The 19,759-nt window shown below is 37.9% G+C and overlaps 2 protein-coding genes across 4 annotated transcripts; both read left to right on the top strand.

Moving 5' to 3' along the window:
• The first annotated feature begins 30 nt into the window (after positions 1-30).
• LOC124453105 lies at positions 31-9,003 on the top strand. 2 transcript variants are annotated; one of them, XM_047003861.1, is made up of 8 exons: positions 31-200; positions 517-827; positions 897-934; positions 3,021-3,182; positions 4,894-5,198; positions 5,775-6,056; positions 6,904-7,202; positions 8,691-9,003. In XM_047003861.1, exons 2-5 carry the CDS (start codon positions 632-634, stop codon positions 5,170-5,172), a joined length of 675 nt encoding a protein of 224 aa, XP_046859817.1. In that variant the 5' UTR covers positions 31-200; positions 517-631; the 3' UTR covers positions 5,173-5,198; positions 5,775-6,056; positions 6,904-7,202; positions 8,691-9,003. The 2 variants fall into 2 exon arrangements, with proteins under 2 accessions (XP_046859817.1, XP_046859818.1); XM_047003862.1 differs by having other exon boundaries at positions 90-200.
• A 3,110-nt stretch (positions 9,004-12,113) lies between these two features.
• LOC124453102 (spectrin alpha chain, non-erythrocytic 1-like) lies at positions 12,114-19,687 on the top strand. 2 transcript variants are annotated; one of them, XR_006950996.1, is made up of 6 exons: positions 12,114-12,353; positions 12,829-13,154; positions 13,664-14,716; positions 15,269-15,571; positions 15,645-15,982; positions 16,525-16,626. XR_006950996.1 is itself a non-coding variant. In XM_047003855.1 (4 exons), the coding sequence occupies exons 2-4, from the start codon at positions 15,827-15,829 to the stop codon at positions 19,254-19,256; spliced, it is 2,112 nt and encodes a 703-aa protein (XP_046859811.1). In that variant the 5' UTR covers positions 15,318-15,571; positions 15,645-15,826; the 3' UTR covers positions 19,257-19,687. The 2 variants fall into 2 exon arrangements, 1 of the variants encoding a protein (XP_046859811.1); XM_047003855.1 differs by lacking the exons at positions 12,114-12,353; positions 12,829-13,154; positions 13,664-14,716 and adding an exon at positions 17,619-19,687 and having other exon boundaries at positions 15,318-15,571; positions 16,525-16,842.
• Positions 19,688-19,759: the final 72 nt, after the last annotated feature.

Raw genomic sequence — 19,759 nt, 5'->3', positions numbered from 1 at the left:
GTAGTATTTGATAAATGAATGTGATAGTTTAGCGGATGGAAATCAGTTGGAATTCCGCGGTACAATTCAACATGGCCGAAGTTTAACAAGTCCCTTTTTAGAATATTGAACAATAGTTAACTACTAAAATGCGTTGGAGTTAATGAGTTTGCTGCCTCAACTCCGTTAATCCTTTTCCGGGTTGCTCACAACTTTATGAGGTAATTAGCATTATGTGTTGCTTTCAAAGTAAGAAATTTTTTTCTCGTACTGTTGTCATGTTTCGCAGTTCACTATTAAGTAAACAAAGAAAAAATTATATTATAGAAGTCTCTTGTATCAGTTAAAAAGCCCAAAATACAGTAGTAAAGCAAATATATGTTAGGATTAATCATGTATGAATGATTTGCACCTATTAGCACATCCTTAGAAATAAAATATAGCTTTCGTTTCGACAATAATCCATCGGCAAAATTGAAATGCAAACATCTTCTGATTTATGTATCTCTCTCTCTGTCTTTCTTGTTCAATCTTTAGAAAGGCTAATTTTTGCAGCATGCGCAAAAAAGTTATCAACAAAGAAAGTTGTGTCCTTGTTCAAAAACATGGCCATTGTAAAGATTAAATTTTGAAATCGTGGAAAGTTATAAGAATGGAGGATAAAACTTTGGGACCCAAGAGAAACGATGCAAAAAAGCGTTTTTCTAAGGAAATCTTAACTCGTACTCTTCAGGAAGGTGATAAAAGCATGTCAAGGTCTAGGCATAGCAGGCAACGACTAAAAGCATCAATGGGATGGCAAAGATGGCCAAAAAAATCCAAGTATAGAAAGTTAAAGAAATTGAAAGGTAAATTTCGTTGTTTACATTGTTTTTGTGTTCATGTTTAATGCTAAATTCGTTTTTTTTGTTTCGCAGATTTCACCTCTCGCAGCAGTCATGATTGTGAATCTGAGGTATGTGATTAAGGAAATTGGAGCATTATAAATTTAAACCCAATAGACAAATGCCATTGTGTTTCAGTGGCAGTGAATCCTGCTTAAAAAAATGAACTTAGAACTCTAGATATGTAATGCTGAATATTACACTCAATAAATTGCTTCACCATGGAAAAAGAGATGAAAGGGGGTATGGCTACTTTGACCCTCCTCCCAGCTCTGTGGTCTCAGTGTTTATTTTAATTTGTCATTGTTCTGTGACATTGCTGCAATCATCCAAAAATTTTGGACCTTCGTCATTGTTGCAATGCATTTCTAGCTAATTCGAAGTAATCAACCTGGTAAACCAATTAAACAATGGCTTGGAGTATTTAAGCCATGTTGATTTGTGAAAACCTTTGCATTCCACTTTTGCTCCTATACATTTTTCCTCACAAATGTACATTTTTTATTATGCTTATCTCTCGCATTCGTTCCTTCCTTGCCGCTCTCCCCCCTCACTTTCTCCCCCCATCACTTTGCCCCCCTCTCACTCCCCACTTTGTCAGAACCTCTCAATTTATTGGAAGAGTAAATTTCAGTAACAAACATTACGTCGTTAAATGTTAAAGACGTAGGTATCTCACGAGATAGAACTTTGTGGGAAATTTTGAGTCGGCATCTGTAAATTGTCTCGTTACGATTCTCTTTTCTTTGTGCAATTCGAATGTACATTTGTTTGTACATATTGGTCGTTCCTGCGTACTTCAAATGAACAAAATTTTCGCTTCCTGTCCTGAATCGCAATATGCGTTTATTTGAAACCTCAATTTTACTATCACAGACGTCCGTTTGCATAAAATTCATTTTAGTTACGGCAAATCATACAGGAAAGACAATTAGCTACAGGATAAACTTTTTGCTCTACCGTAACTATGCTCGTAAAACAAATTCCGAAAAAAACAAGACATCTTGAGATTGCAAAATATGAATCAAAACAAGACGAGAAGGAACTTTAAATTTTCGACTTTCATTCTGTCTGAAGATGACTTTGAAATAATGTCGAAAATTTCCAGTCCACTTCTCGTCTTGTTTTGATTCATATTTTTTTGCAATCTCAAGATGTCTTGTTTTTTCGGAATTTGTCTTTTACTATATTTTTTCAAATTGTCGGCTGGTCATGATTTTTGTAACTATGCTCAAATCTGTGTTTACTGTCAATGTAACTTAATACCATGACAATTTCATGTATGTTTGAAATGTTAATTGTCGCTCGTTTGAATCTGCAAATTTTCTATGTTTATCTATTCTTCGGTATCGCGGTCTCGAGGCTAAGTATTAGCGTAGTATAAGCTGTGAATGCTCTTTTGTTGCCTAAATTCTATTGCTGTTGAAATATCCACGTCACGACGTGTTTTAAGGATTGTGGTAAAATGACGATTGCTTGAGGTAAATATTCTGGATGCTGTGTGTTAAACTAATCTCGTGTTTCTTTGGCAACTCGAGTATTGTTTAGTTCCCGAAGTGAAACTGCAGGGTTTTTTCCTCGTCCGAGATTTCACGCCTTTCCTCATTCAACATTTTCCACATTCTATGTCGGCATTATGGAATGGATGTTTCTTTATGCGAGCCTAACTATATCTATTTTCGTCGTCTAATTTGTGTTTCCTCGTTTTATTAGTTCATAAAGTTTAGTCTGGTCGAAATTTGTCTTCGTTTCTTTCCATCTTACTCCTGTATTTTTATGCAATATCTACCATTTCGTCAATCTTCAAAGCAATCCATCAATCGTCACATTTATCCATCGATAATCATCACAGCGATCCCTCGATGATCGTCATCATAGTTTTCATTCCGATCCATTCCTTTTCCACATTTCACATCGTTCATCTTCCCTGCCATTGGCTGTGGTTTTGAATGTTGATGAGAAGTTAGGTTATTAATAAATTACCACTTCATCAATAATCGATCTTCGTGTTTATAGAGCAAAAACGTGTAAGCTCAAAACATGATTGTAATCCTAAAGTACATTACGTAGCTATTTACGAGTTGATCTGCTCTGTTATTTATTCATTTGACTAAAGTTTCCACGCTGTTATCTCTGAAAGGATATTTTTCTCCGTAGAATGACCTCGAAATTTTGGATGCCTTCCCGAAGGAATCACACGTATTGTTTAATGGCTTAGTTCTGTGGCTGGAAATGGCCGAGAGGCGTTTAGACTTGATGGAAACTAACATAGATGATGTGGACCTTACGGAAGATAATGAAGACACTCGAGTTAGAAAGGTAGGCCCTCTTTGATGCGAAAACACAGCGCTTTGTGTTTGGGCTAAGGTTGCTTTCTTTCACTTGATCTTCGCTTAATGAAGTTTAATTGCCGTCTTTAATTAACTTCGTCACTTAGTACCGAAAAGTAATTGCAAATTCCTACACTCGAGGCACATTGTTTCACCGTGACTTCGGAGAAAAATCGAAGTATCACCGGAATTTTGCTAGTTTTTATTAATCTCGAGTTTACAATCTTCGGAGTCTGTTTTGTTGAAAACGAGATTACATTATCCGCGTAAAAAGGATTTTAAACACATCTGTGATACATCCTCTTTATTGTCGTGCATTGTCGTTAGCTACAAGTTATGAATGCTGAAAATCATTTTGAATGCTGCTCAAGACATTTAAATGTACAAATAAGATATCCTCACGCAAACATTCAACTCATCATATTAGTGTATTTTTTTCAAGTTTTTCTTGTACAATGTTTTTGCATCTTGCTCAAATTGAAACCCTCTTTGTTTATTTTCATCTCAACAACGGTTGTTGTAGCGTTGTAGCGTTTTAGCCATATGGCATTAAAGGAATCTAATTTGATGTACATTTGCATAAGACTTTATTTGCGACTTAACGATTATTAGACTTATACAATTAATCCTCCGTCCACGCCGACAGCTCAAAAGCCTTGGCTTGAAAAAAGTTCCTATTTGATGTTCAAAGTGACCATCATCCACCCTTTCTATCCAAGAAACTTTTTTCCTTAAAACTAGTTTTACAATTTGCGAAGATGTTTTGCTTGTTTTGAAATGAATTGTAAAATTGACCTTGTGTACAAGATGGTGGGTGCTAGTTGGGGATTATGAGATTTGTACTGTACGGATGCAGTTAGCCGAAGTTGACAGGACAAGTGCTATATATATCTTTGCTGATAGCCTGACCCCCATGTTCGACAATTTACATGTTTGTTTAACTAAGTCAGAGTAGTTCAAACGAGGCTTTATTTCGCTGTTTGAATGTCCAATAATGATGTATCGTTTGTTTGTTTTGCACGTTCTAAAGTATATTATTCGCGTGTCTGATAAACAGAAGGCACAGATCGAAGCATTTAAGAAATCCATAACGTAATGTCACGTAATAAAGCAAATGGTTTGAGCCCGGGAGTATCGTTACATGTTTGTAAATGTAGATCGTCCAGGTTGGTATAGTCTGAGAAGGACTGTTTTTGTTGTTGTTGACTGACGTTTCGAAACCTTAGCAGTAGTCATCTTCAGAGTCAAATGAGGAGTAAACCTGACGTTTACGTAAGTCCAGGAGTAAGCCTGACGGCTAACCTGACGTTTACTCCTCGTTTGACTCTGAAGATGACTACCGCTAAGGTTGTCGAAACGTCAGTCAACAATAACAAAAACAGTCCTTCTCAGGACTATACCAACCTGGACGATCTACATTTACAAACATGGAATGTCATGTACAGAAAAATGTCGTTCTATGTCGCGAAAACAGAGAAAACCTCTCTCTTTGCAAAAGGCAATTCGTTCCCTGTGAATGGTTTATGTTTTACCATCTCAAACCTAACTTCTGCATTTTAATGAGAAATGCGAATTTTTAAAGTAATTCTGTTGAAAGGAGCACGTATCTCCTATGTATCACTTCTTCACTGCATGCATTATGTCTTGGAAAAATATCGTCCCTCGAAATTCAGCGTGCTGAAAAGCTACGTTCATTTTAGAGGAATTTTCAAGTTTTCAAAGAGGAAACACGACTTCAAGAGTTGAAAGTCACAATCATCAAAAAAACTTGCGACACTGCGATCGGCTTACCTGGTAAGGATTACCGCATCGCCATTCGTAAGTGGGAGGTTATAAAACAAAGAGTGACGATACAAGAGAAAAAATTGACTTTGATGAGTCAAGATGGAGATTTGTCCAAGATCTTCTGTTACCTCAACCGAGCCGAGGCGCTGTTGGAAACTTGTCGTAATATGTCGGTAAACGACGGAATCGTTTGATGAAATACGGAGTACAAAATCTTAAGGTATCGGGTGATGGGTGACTAATTCTCTGTTCGTTTACTTAGGTTTGATTTTAAGTATGTAAGATTGACGACGTCCATACATGTACGAACTGCATTTGCTTTAGAATCCTGTTAGGAAGTGGTTATGTTTAAGATTTTTCTCCATATCTTAGTAGTACAAGAGCTGGGTTCTGGAGCTTTAAGCGAACCAGCGATATTCATGCCGTGAATATTATCATTGCACTTTTATCGCGAGTTTTCTTATCAATAAAAACATAGAGAATAGCGTCCCTCCACAATGCTTAAAAGTAAAGTAGCCAAAAACAACTATAGATGTAACACCGCTTGCGGACAAAAAGAAAATCGCTTGCATGTAAACCGTCGACCACAAAAACAACTCACATTTAGACTTTAAGTTTGATTTGAGTGCGGTTTTTTTGCCAAGAAGTTAGCGCAGAAATAAAAAAACGTATATGGAAGATTTTGTGTTTGATACAAATCACAAGTTAAAAAGCAGTGTTTTTTTTAAACTTTACACTATCCCTGGATCCTCACTTTCATTTTTATGTCATATAATTTTCCAGTTTTATTACATAGGAGTTCTTCAGCAGTCTCGAAGAAAAAGGTCGGATTATAGAAGATCTATGCAAACAGGAAAACAATGGGGGTATTGATGTTGATCAGGGTACACCATGGGATCTCAGAGAAAGATTTGAAGCCATCAAAGAAGACTACCAAAATGTTGAAGACAGACTCAGCATCGAGTTTTACAAAACCAAGATACATCGATGCCTCGAGTTGTGCAAGGAACATTTACTAAATGAACATATCAAATTTTCTTCAAAATCCTCGGCCGAGGATGCCTTTAACGATCATCTGGTGAGATTTTATTTGATATAAACCAATGTTTTTGTTTTTCACGAGAGTTGATAAAGTTTGGCCTTCTCGGAATGCCGACTCGAGAACACTTTTCAGTTTATTATTCAGGTTTCTGCTTCTTAAGAAACATTATCATTACAGCATAGAAATCTGCATTCTGTCTGAGGATGACTTTGAAATAAAGTCGAAAATTTACAGTTTATTTCTCGTCTTGTTTTGATTCATATTTTGCAATCTCAAGATGTCTTGTTTCTTCGGAATTTGTTTTATATTATACTTCTTTAAATTGTCGGCTGGTCATGGTTTTTGGTCTAGAAATCTGCGTTGAACTAAAAATCATCAACCAGAATGAGTGTTGTCATGTTGCTTTGTTAGTGTGTACGAAGTACGTAAAAGTGACAGATTTCAATATTTAATCATTCTCTTTGTGCATTAGACGACAAATGTTTGAAGATTTAAGCGCAACTTGTTTTTATAAATCATACTTTAAACTAAAAGCAGTAAATTTCCACTTTATTATTAAAACAACGGTTGTGCTTGAAGTAGTAGTGAACTATTTAAGAAATATTCTTAAATGCAACATTCAAAATATTGTTTGAAACGTCAAGCATTCGTCGCGTACTTATTGACGCAATGTATTACGTAGATTATGACATATTTGTGACGTAACTTATTTCGAAAACAATTCGCAAACATAACTTTCTGTTTCGAGAGTCGAAAAGTAGGACGTGATCGGGAGCAGTTGGGGACGACATCCAAGTACTATTTTGAACTTTATCTTGATATTCTTTCCTTTTAAAATATCTTCGATCAATCAATTTCATTTTCTATATTTTTGCATATTTAGGATTTTTTTCACGAGCGAAGGTACATTCGTAAATTGAGCAGTTATTGTCAGAAACTGAAATGTGCTGTTGAAAAATCTCGTGTCCGCATGAGCGACGAGGAAAGAAAGGATGCGAACTCGCTCCTGAAGGAGATTTCGTCACATTTCGAGGAAGTATTGAGACGTATGAAAATAGATGGCGATGTGTTGGAGAAGGTTTGTCGATATTGGGAAGAGTTTGATAGAGTAATGGAAAGTACGTTGCCATGGCTTGTAAAGGCAGAAACACTTCTTAAAGATGGGGAAAAAGAAAGTGCGAGGTAAACAAATGATTAATGCTATTTTAATCAGTATTCATGTATTCAGCCGAAAGATGAAGGTGTACGCTATCTTTTGATGAGCAGCAAAGAAATTTGTGCTATTCTGTAATCATTTTTAGAGTTTAGAGATGTTTATTTTGTAGTCAACCATAGAGAAGTGTATGCTATCCTGTAGTCAATCATAGAGAAGTGTATGCTGTCCTGTAGTCAGCCATAGAGAAGTGTATGCTGTCCTGTAGTCAGTCATAGAGAAGTGTATTCTATACTGTAGTCAATCATAGAGAAATGTATGCTATCCTGTAGTCAGCCATAAGAAGTGTATGTTATACTGTAGTCAATCATAGAGAAGTGTATGCTATCCTGTAGTCAGCCATAGAGAAGCGTATGTTATCCTGTAGTCAATCATAGAGAAGTGTATGCTGTCCTGTTGTCAGTCATAGAGAAGTGTATGCTATCCTGTAGTCAGCCATAGAGAAGTGTATTTTGTCCTGTAGTCAGCCATGGAAGTGTATGCTATCCTGTAGTCAGTCATAGAGAAGTGTATGTTTTCCTGTAGTCAGCCATAGAGAAGTGCATGCTATCTTGTAGTCAGTCATAGAGAAGTGTAAACTATTCTGTAGTCAGTCATAGAGAAGTGTATGTTATCCTGTAGTCAATCATAGAGAAATGTATGCTATCCTGTAGTCAGCCATAAAGAAGTGTATGTTATACTGTAGTCAATCATAGAGAAGTGTATGCTATCCTGTAGTCAGCCATAGAGAAGTGTATGCTGTCCTGTTGTCAGTCTGTATGCTATCCTGTAGTCAGCCATAGAGAAGTGTATTTTGTCCTGTAGTCAGCCATAGAGAAGTGTATGCTATCCTGTAGTCAGTCATAGAGAAGTGTTTGTTTTCCTGTAGTCAGCCATAGAGAAGTGCATGCTATCTTGTAGTCAGTCATAGAGAAGTGTAAACTATTCTGTAGTCAGTCATAGAGAAGTGTATGCTATCCTGTAGTCAGCCATAGAGAAGCGTATGCTATCCTGTAGTCAATCATAGAGAAGTGTATGCTGTCCTGTTGTCAGTCATAGAGAAGTGTATGCTATCCTGTAGTCAGCCATAGAGAAGTGTATTTTGTCCTGTAGTCAGCCATGGAGAAGTGTATGCTATCCTGTAGTCAGTCATAGAGAAGTGTATGTTTTCCTGTAGTCAGTCATAGAGAAATGTATACTATCCTGTAGTCAACCATAGAGAAATGTATGCTATACTGTAGTCAGCCATAGAGAAGTGTATGCTATCCTGTAGTCAGCCATAGTGAAGTGTATGCTATACTGTAGTCAGCCATAGAGAAGTGTATGTTATCCTGTAGTCAGTCATAGAGAAGTGTATTTTGTCCTGTAGTCAGTCATCGAATGTCGTTGGATTTAATCAGCAACAGAGAAATACATGCTATACTAATCTCACTTTATTCTCCACAACATATTTCTTATTTTGTGTGTATTTCTGTCAGCGATATTTCGCGGACTTCGAAGACGCTCAGCAAGATGTTGCGATAGCCAATGATGCCACCAAGCAACTCATACGTCATACATGTAGAACAGCAAGCACACAGTTAGAGCAACAATTTGCAATGTTAGATCGACGGTTACGTAGAGTTAGTCGGCGTTATACGCGTCTCGTCAAGAGCAAACACAGGGATCCCAGGCTGGAGGACTACGAATGTTGCGTGGATGATATGACGGACTGGTTAGACCAATCAGAATGCAGCGTGAAAGAGGAATTTTTTTAGTGATCTTGGTGGAGTGCGAAATGAAGTCTTGAGATACGAGGTAAGGAACATAAATGTACTTCAATGTACATAATTGTACTGTTTATTTTTAGTGAAAAAGATACGAGGTAAGGAACATAAATGTACTTCAATGTACATAATTGTACTGTTGATTTTTATGGGAAAAACAGCATTGAAATCTGTGAAAGACATCGCGCTTTCAGATGATGAACATGTCATCGTATTTATGTGTAGTGAAACACAAAACAAACGACACTACTTAAGATGTCGTAAGATGTCGTCCATTTTACTGATGACGGCATTTGGTACTTAACAACTTTTCGAAACTTTTTAGAATAAAATTGTTACTTCTGATAGAGTGTTAATTACTTTGTGTTTTACCAAACTACTTTTTGTCAGTCGTAAGATGTACTCAATTGACTTTCATTTCACGAGCTTTTCTTTGTAAAAAGCCGAGGTGCGCACCCCCCCTACAAAACAGTCGCGATTCCAACCATGGTCATCACCATCAATTGTTTCACCCTCCCCCCCCAAAAAAAATCGTGAATCCAACCTTGATCATCACCATCAATTGTTTCTCCCCCCCACAAAACAGTCGTGAATCCAACCATATCCAATCACAAAACAGTCGTGAATCCAACCATATCCAATCACAAAACAGTCGTGAATCCAACCATAATCATCACCATCAACTGTTTCAAGAGAAGCCCTTTGAAGAAAAAAACTTCTAAACCTTTGATCACATCCCTACAACAGAATTCTCCCCGACATATTGACTATCTTCTTTCATTTAGTCCATGGTTGACGAGTTGAATAACAATGTTACCGTTGTTGCAAAGATCAACGAGATAGGCAAAGCATTGATGAAGGATCAGGCTATCGCATCGTCCGTTAAAGCGACAATATTGAACGTTAATAGACGCTTCGAGAAACTCAAGACGAATCTACCCCAAAAACACAAGAAATTAAAACATCTGCAAAGACTTGATGACAATTTTAGGTCGGGTTTGGAGGAATTTGATAAATGGATCTCTGACACCACGCAACTTTTACACAAAGAACCTCTCAAGTGCGAAAACGTTTGGGAAACACGGGAACTTTTCAAGGAATGCGACGGGCAGATGAAATCTTACGAGAAGTACAAGGAGAAAATTAAAACGAAAAACAGCGTTTGCTCACAGATCGAGAACATCGTTGGAGTTAAAGGAGCTGAGATTTATTGGGAAACTTTCAACAGGATGGCTGAAACATTGAAAGCATTCGAGGAGCGTTGGAATGAACAATATTCCCGTGTGTGTGAGGTGTTTTTTGCGTGGGAGAAGCTCGACGCAGCCTTGAAAACTCTCAAAAACGTCTCTTGTTTATCAGAGGTTTGTCCCGATACTTCATTTAACATATTTGTTTGTGAAGCAGCCTGGAAAGTATCTTTAACTGTTTTTAATGTTTAGTAAAATACGCGATAGACACTCTTTAATGTAAGAAATTCAGACGAGCTCAATAACCAGTGCTGTGTGTTTGACTTGTCAATAACACATCAAAGGTTTTGTCTTGCGAGCAATGTCAATATACGTAGATGAATAAATATTGCTTGTTTCCTAATCGATTGTATGTGGTATCTTCTAGGACCTTTACAATCGCAGAGAGGGGGGAGAAAATCTTCATTTTTGAGCAATCTATCCATGTGACATAGATGTATACACAATGTCCATGTATGTACATATTGATCAACGGATTTAATGTGATATCCTTTAGGATCTTCATAGTCACACAGAGGGAGAGAACATTTTCCAGCAGGTAATAAAATGTAAAGAAGAACTTTGTGCCTTGTTTCTTGACACGTCAGTCGCGAAACACGTCGATGATGACACGACAGTTGCTTTGGAGGAATGGAAAAGAGCTCGCGAGAATGACATGGCGAAAGTAATGGAAACGAAGTCAGAAGATGAGGAATGTTCTTCACAGCAAGTTGTCGAACTTGAGCTAGATAACGAAACCCGTCGTATTTTTGAAAAAAACCTTCAGGAACTTCAGTCTTGGTTGCAAGAAGTTAAACGGAAATGCAACGATTGGAAGATGCTGGAAAACAGCGCAGCCATGATTGAAAATCTCGAGGTATGTAAGAGTAAACGTGTGAAGTATTGTGTTTTCATCCTTATGCAAATAAAGGGTGCAAAATATTGTGGTGTTTCACGTTAAGGGACCGAATTTTGTAGAGTCTGTATTTGATAAAAAAGTCCTGCTAGACTATCAGTACAACTACCAGTCTGGACCATTACCACTATCGGTACCAGTACCAGTTTGGACCATTACCACTAACAGTACCAGTACCACTATCAGTACCACTATCAGTATCACTACCAGTATCACTATCAGTACCACTATCAGTACCACTTCCAGTACCACTACCAGTTTGGACCATTACCACTAACAGTACCAGTACCACTATCACTACCAGTATCACTACCAGTACCACTATCAGTACCACTATCAGTACCACTTCCAGTACCAGTACCATTACCAGTACCAGCACTAGTACCACTACCAACACCAGTATCATTCCCAGTACCAGTACCACTAACTATACCAGTTTGGACCATTACCACTAACGGTACCAGTACCAGTATCACTACCAGTATCACTACCAGTACCACTATCAGTACCACTATCAGTACCACTACCAGTATCACTACCAGTATCACTACCAGTACCACTATCAGTACCACTATCAGTACCACTATCAGTACCACTTCCAGTACCATTACCAGTATCACTACCAGTACCATTAACAGTACCAGTACCAGTATCATTACCAGTACCACTACCATTACCACTACCAGCACTAGTATCATTCCCAGTACCACCAACTCTACCAGTTTGGACCATTATTAGTTTCTAGACTGACTTTATATATATATTTCACGAAAGTTGGAATGCATTCTCCCATATACACATTTATACATACCCTCCTTATTCTGCTCTTCGTTCAAATGAAAGAATGGGAAAATCATAAACTGTTTGGGTAAACTTCTTGAAACGAAATAACACCTCTAATTTTGTTACGCTTAGAAACTTCAAACGGAATTTCGTGAACGTCAAAAAAGCTTCGAAAGTTTGGTGGCGGAAAGTCGTTTGATTCGCGAATCCATTTGTGACGACAATGAAAAAGAAGAGTTGAACATGAGCATCAGCCGTTTGGCTGAGGATTGGGACGAGTATTCACGTTGGACCTACGGCCGGTATCAGTTAACTGTGATGTCGATGCATTACGAAAAGGTGTCGGCGTCCGTCGTGAAGTACTTTGATAAAATCCAAGGAAAGATGGCGGAGATCGAACTACCAGGAAATGTCATGGAACAATTGAATGCTGAAAGCAAGGAAGCAAAGGTACGTTTTGTCCTCATGATTGTTGAGCTCGTTAGAGGTGTTTGAAAGCAGTTGTTTCATCATCAATATCGTTTCGTCTTGTGTGAGATGTTAAAAAATACTCAAGCTGCGTAATGATTAGAACTTACAAAGTTCTAATGTATGGGAACAAATGTCCGCTTCGCAGTGTCCGGGTTCCGACAAAAATCCACACATCACTCTGTCTGAGGATGACTTTGAAATAAAGTCGAAAATTTACAGTTCACTTCTCGTCTTGTTTTGATGCATATTTTGCAATCTCAAGATGTCTTGCTTCTTCGGAGTTTGTTTTATATTATATTTCTTTAAATTGTCGGCTGGACATGGTTTTTTATATCATGCTAAATTCTTAACTAACTTGCTAAACTTCTATGTACGGGAACTCCTCTGATAAACTTTTACATACGAGAAGTATTTCGGTAAACTTCTATGGTTTACAAATGGTTTTCAATTATAGCTGTTGGTGCAGGAGTGCAAGGAGAAGTGTCACGATTTTGATGTCGTCACGAAAATGGCCATTTGATGTTGGAGGAAAAATCGCAAGGGAATTTTGTCGCCTTCGACAAAGAATTGAAGACTCTTGATACAAAGTGGAAACACGTTCTGGAGCGAGTTGAAAATCAGAAGAAAGAGGTTGAGTCGACGGCGCGAAAATGGTGGGATTTTACAAGAAATAAAATCAAAATGATGCGTTGGTTAAATCGTAAGGAAAGTGATGCTGGCTTAGGAAAGTCTTTGGAACCAATCGTCGAGGATCCACGCGAGCAGTTGAACAACTACGAGGTATTGATACACAAAGATCCCTGTGTGTACATCGGTGTACGAGCAATGTGTATTTGTGTTCGGTATAAAGTTTCTATAGTCGTTGAATGTTGCCCGTTTGTCATCAACTCAAAACGATTTATCGTGTTCAGTGTTTTGCTTAAAAAAAACTACTGTGGCAGAAGAAGCCACGAGGATTTTTCTTCGCTCTGAAATAAACCAAGCAGATCTAGCCACTACGAAATACTTTGACTCATTTTTGAAAATATTTACATTTCAATACATCTTCGAAGCAATTTGATTACTGAGATTTTGCTCTATGTAAAGTCGTCACCAAAGACATATTCAATTGAAAATTGAACTGGTTTGATTTATTTTGAACCCAACTAAAAGATTTCTTAAATTGCCTTATAACTGTCCATGCTAAGGTCATGGAAATGCGATCTGTTTTTTGCTCAAGTATTGTATAGAAATGTTTTAGTTGTCAAAGCTCATTTCTCCATAACTGAAAATATTTCTGAATTTTTCAGTACATCCTCGAAAGGATCAACGTACGAAAATCAGACCTGAAAACGTTAAACGATTCCGCGGGAAAGATTCTTGAATCTTATGACGACGAATATTTAACCGACCTTCTCAAAACTGTCAACGACCGCTTTCAAAATCTCGAAGCGGAAGTCGAGAAGAAACGGGATTATTTCGTGGATTTGGTCAAACGCTGGAACGACTTTTCCGAGAGAAAACGGCGGTTTTTAGATATGTTCAATAACACAAGCAGTTTGATCGCCAACACGCGAAGACTTGTCAGCAAAAACGACGTTAGTGAACAACTCTCCGACTGTCAACAAGCTCTTACTCTATTGAATGAAACGGACATAAACGAGATCACTAAAGATGGCGAAGAACTTGTGTTGGAACTGCGTGATAAGGGGATACACGTTGATAACGTTGAACATGATCTAAGGTCAGTTGCCAATTGTTTCGCCGAGATGAAAGCCCGAGCTTTAAAGAAGGAGGAAGTCTTACTGAAGGTCTCGTTCGACATGGAGAAAATTGATGAAGAAAAAGTGGAACTGGAAAATTGGTTATCCGCTGTTCACGAGGATTTAGGCTCAATTGAGGATATGAATATTTCGTCCGAAATACAGAATGAAGTGTTAGCGAAGAGCTCTCTCATTCGATCAGTGAGCTACCAAGTTTTGAAACTGCGTGAAAATTCAACAGATGACACCCAAGTAGACATCGCTGATATGCTACAGCCGATGCAATCACAATGGAGAAGTCTTCAGAATCTTGTACATTCCCAAAACAGTGAAGCCTCAAGCAGTTGTCTGACACGATGTATGTCTTCTTCTCAAGATGATCTTGGAAGTCTGGAGACTTTTTCTGAAGGACTGGGGCTGAGTATGAATGAAAATGATTGGTCGTTTAGAGACGAAGCTTATGAGCAATACCTCGACACGTCAGCGGCGATCGAAACCTGGATAAACCGGTTAAACGAGTTTCGTGAACGGCTGTACGTTTGTAGGTATTCATCTGGTGACGAACTTCTTGACGTAGAGCGAAAGCTGAGTGATTTTAAGGTGAGAATGTAATTTTACTATTTGTGGTGTGTAGCTGATCCCAGGCGGGAATGCAGTACAGCGAACACTTTGTGCCGCTGACCACTATAGTTGCAAAAAGAAAATGTCGCGGGCTCATAAACTTGTATACCCCACGCAATGACAAATAAGTGGTTTAAGCTAGTCTGCCCTCTCTCCTCCCGTTCTTTGACTTATTCAAGCTTCAAGACAAAACGAATCTTGGACTCATTCTTCAAGACGTCATGAAATGGGATGAATACGAAGACACCTTAAGAACTATGTTTTTGACTGATATAAGACCTGTTTTGCAGCATTTTTGTCGACCTTGATGCTTTAGTAAACAAACCAGTCGAGCAAACACATTGCTGAAATGAGCATACGTACAACTGACATATTGAGAACTTTCTGTTGATGTATTTTTAATTTAGCCGAGTGTTTTTTACACTTAATTTTTTAACAACTCATAGCTATTTAATGTCATGAAATGTTGTCTTAATTAAATGGCCAAATCATGCTCTCCGTTAACCATCCTAATCCCATGTTATTATACAGAAATTTCGAGACGATTTCTCCGGCCTTGTGAACGAATTTGAAGAAGAGAGAGAGCTCCTTGAAACTTCCGTTCGAAATCGTTTTTCCTCCCTTCAAGACAAAATGCAAGACTTACGTTCTCTTTATGACGCCATTTCCAGCGAATCGAAGCAATCTCAAGTTGAGTTGCAGTCAGCGTACGACTGTCACATCCAGTACGATGCAGTCGCTCAGCTAACGTGGTTTGCTAAATTCAGAGAAAAACTTTATGTCTGTCAGACTTCAGCTGATATCAGCCTCAATGAGAAAAACGCGCGTATTCAGGTGATGCTCGTACAAATGTCAACGTAACAAAGCGCTGTATCTTGTGACTTAACATTTGTTTATGATTTTTCAGGAACTTCTAGACCAGATGGATAAAGTGGATTTTATCTATGACGTTTACGCAAAAGGCGATGCACTGCTACAGACCGTCTCCGATCCCTTTAAGTCCAAACTCGAAAACCAGTTGGCCAAGTTTGAAAAAGACTGGGCCGAGTTTTGTGGCGCCCTGATCTCGTGTAGCAACGCACTTCAAGAATGAGTAGTGATGACATGTCAAGTAGAAGAGGAGAGACGTGTAAAGCATTGAAAGTTTATGAAGAGAAGTTGGGAGATTTTCAGTGCAAATTAGACGCGATCGTGTCTGTCTCTGGTTCTTTGCAAGATTTATCAATGAAAATGAATGATGTTCAGGTTTGTTGTAAAATAAATATATGTTATTGATCGGCTGGGAGGTCCGTAACCGAGTTGAAATATTTTTTGAGTACGTACCGACCTAGACGGTAAATAACATATTTACTTTTTTATTTTATTTATTTATTTTATTATGAATAAATTCGCGTTGTAAAATGGCCGATGTGGCTTGATGTTGAGACTAAAATTGGATTGTTTTCCACAAATTTCTCTTCGTTTGAGTAGTAAAATTCACTCTCACTTTTATAACTAACATCTTAATACACTTTGCTTTCTCGTTGAACAATTTACATTACTTTTAAATCAATTTTAAAAATTTAAATTTCACTTTGTAAACAAATACATTGCGAAAAAATATCACTTTTGACCCGCGGGCTCTTCGTAAAAACCCGCCCGTTCATGAAGCCAATCAAATTGCCCGCGGAGGCAGCCAATCAAATTGCTGGAAATAAAAAATATCGCTTCGCATGCTGAGATAAAAAAAAATAAACCGCTCTTTTTGACCTCGCAATTCAAATATATTTTACTCCTATCGTATTTAGGCGATATGCGATTGTTTGTCCAGTGAAAAAATTAATTTCGAGGAGTTTTGGGCAAAAAGTCGCGAGACGACAAAAGGAGATGATTCTTTGGTGGGAATGGCAGAAGAATTTGAGGAAATTAAGGATTTATTTGACGTCGTCATGAAGCAGGCTGTCGACAGAAAAGTCAGTTTAGAGAAGGTCTTCGAAGATCAACAGGAAATAGAGAACAGCATTGATAGTATTCAGAAAATTGTTGATGACGTTAAACGAGTATCATCTTGTGAAGGAGGGGGTATGGACGATGAAGAGCTGAAACAACATTTTGAAATGTTAAAGGTGGTTATTCTCTCTGTACAGCGGTGTTGTGTTCGTGTTGTGTTCTGTACATTGTATTGAACTATGCTGTGTTGTTTTGTATGTTGTGTGATGTAGTTGGTGTGTTGTTGCTTGTACGGGTTACATTGTATTGAGCTATGCTGTGTTATTTTATATGTAGTGCGTTGCATGTTTTGTTTTATATGTTGTGTGATGCATTGTGTCAAACTTTACCGTGTTATTTTATATGTAGTGCGTTGCATGTTTTGTTTTGTATTTTGTGTGATGCATTGTGTCAAACCTTACTGTGTTGTTTTGTATGTTGTGTGATGCATTGTGTCAAACCTTACTGTGTTGTTTCATATGTACTGTGTTGTATTTGTATGTTGTGTGATGCATTGTATCAAACCTTTCTGTGTTGTTTCATATGTACTGTGTTGTATTTGTATGTTGTGTGATGCATTGTGTCACCCCATGCTGTGTTATTTTATATATAGTGTGTTGTTTTGTAATAATGATGATCGTTATTTTAGCAGATAACCCTTTCGCGTGAGTTGTACTCGGTGTTAGAAACATAAAATAGAAAATGTAATATGCACAAAAAATTAAGACGAACAATGTCCGTTCAATAACAATTCTCGATCAAACGAACTTAATGTCGAGAGAAAATGACACCTACGTTTTAAAGGTTGTTAGAATTTTGTGTTTTGTTATACAGTCATGTCTGTTTTATTTCTGTTATTTATTGTTTCACTCGATACCCATTTAGTTTTGTCATACACGTTTCTTGTTTGTAGGCAATTGGTGATCTTCTTGAATCACAAAGTGAAGCGATTGAAGTGTTGAAGCGGAAACAGAAAGAGTCTTGCGAAGATGTTTTGAAGACGTCGAGATTAAGTCAACTGCTGAAGGAATACGAAAGTGCGTGGAATAACGTGAAGGATCGAAAAACAGAAGTCATACGTGAAATAAAAAGTCGAGAGTCGAGAGGAAAAACTTTGAATGATTGCGTGCAAACTGTAGAGGAGAACATCTTGCTTTTGCAAAAGGACTTTGCTACATGTTTGAACAAAAGCGAAATGGAAAAAATAGGAAAAACTTTGGCCAATCTACGTGATTGTATAGCAGTTTTAAAGGATTTTCGGTCGGAGTTTGATGTTGAGGAAAGCGAGAACGTTTCCACTCCACACTATCAGGGAAAGCTAAACGGCCTCATTGATCAATGTATAACGACAGAGAACGGTCTTTCAAGTAAATTATCAAAATTAGAAATGGTTTTGAAAAGAATGGAAGAATTTTACGAAGAAGTAGATGAAGTCAACAGTTGGATGGTCGAAACCAAAGACATTGTACTCGTTGATTTTTACTGTTTGACCGAGGAAGAAAGGGAAACAGTCGCTTTAAAACACGAAAATCTTGCAAAGGAGTTTTATATCATGAAGGAAAAAGTGGATAATCTTGTGAAATTCGGAAGCGAACTTAAATGTATGAACTCAGCAGAATTTGTTGATGAAATCGAATATAAAATGACAAAAGTCCTTGAGATGTGGCGAAAATTGGAGCAAGTGTTTACATCCCAGGAGGAACACATCGAAGAATGCCTATGTCAGCATAAGTCATATTATGACACCGTTGAACAGTTCTGGGACTGGGTTCAAACCATCGGGGAGCGAATGAGTGGAGAGGTTGAGGAGTCTGAGCACGAAGACAATTTGTTGACGTATCTTTCGATATGGAATGAAACCAAAGTTAAAGCTGACTTGTTCGACGATGTTCTGAGTTTTGGTCAGAGGTTGTCTGAAAAATTGCCTCAAGGAGATGCAAGTGAGATAAACGAACAGCTTGAACGATTGAAATATGAGTGGTATTTTTTGAACAGCCAGGTTTTAGAGAGGTTGAAGGAACTTAATGAGATTATGGACGAAGCCACCTGGTCACGAGTAGTTCACGAGTCTGGAGTTATAATGGAGGATTTGGATCGTGGATTACGCGAAAATTTCGGATTAGCTTTGATTTGTGGTGAAAGCACTGCGAGCGAAGAGACGGAAAAACCAAAGGACACGAATGATTATGAAAATGATGGAGTACTTCATGTAAATGGTGTTTTGAATAAAACTGTAGATGGCGAAGGTGAAGACATTTGTAATAACAACGGAAATGGGATTTTTGAAAACGATTCTAAAAATGCTACAAACGCGGCTGAAGATGATAGGAACGAAATTGAATATGCTGCAAACGAGTCTGATGCTGATAGAAACAAGACTACGAATGTTGAAAACGAGACTGAGGATGCTGAAAACGAGATTGAGTATGCTGGAAACGAGGCTGAAGATACTAGAAACGAAAGTGAGGATGCTAAATACGATGTTGAAACATCGTTTAAAAATACTTTCTCGAGATTTCTGACCTTCTCGGTAAAGTTGAAGAGTATCTGAATGAAGAAGACGAATTTTTTGATCTCACTGCGAAAGAGGTGGCACTCCACATTGGAAGGCGGTTTTTAGACGAACTGAAATGCAAAGAGAAAGTTGTTCACGAAATGGTTGAGATGACACGCGTACGAGATGAGAATTCTCCGAATGAGAATGTGTTGCAACTGAAAGAAAGATTTGTGGTTGTAATGAAAGAGTTGCAAAAGAATATCAACTGTCTTGACGTCACTTTGAAATGTTTTTATGACTTCGAAGGAAAAGTCGAGGAACTTTCTCTATTGATGCTGGAGGTGCAAGGATTTCTCTACGGGGAAGGAGTCGAAACCAAGGGATTAGATAAAGTTTTAGAGTTTGGAAGGCGTTGCTTGATCAGCATTGAACACAAGAAAGAAACGTTGTCCGAGTTGAAGAAAGGAGTTGAAAATTTTACCGAAGAAGTAAATAACGAAGAGAAAGAGGTTATTGTGCTCGAGTTGCTTGATCTTGAAAAGAAGATGGCGTCAATG

The sequence above is a fragment of the Xenia sp. Carnegie-2017 genome, unplaced genomic scaffold (assembly GCF_021976095.1).
Source record: "Xenia sp. Carnegie-2017 unplaced genomic scaffold, XeniaSp_v1 HiC_scaffold_25, whole genome shotgun sequence".
Lineage (NCBI taxonomy): Eukaryota > Metazoa > Cnidaria > Anthozoa > Malacalcyonacea > Xeniidae > Xenia > Xenia sp. Carnegie-2017.
Note: the sequence above shows the minus strand (reverse complement) of the source record. Positions and strands in the feature narration are given on the sequence as shown.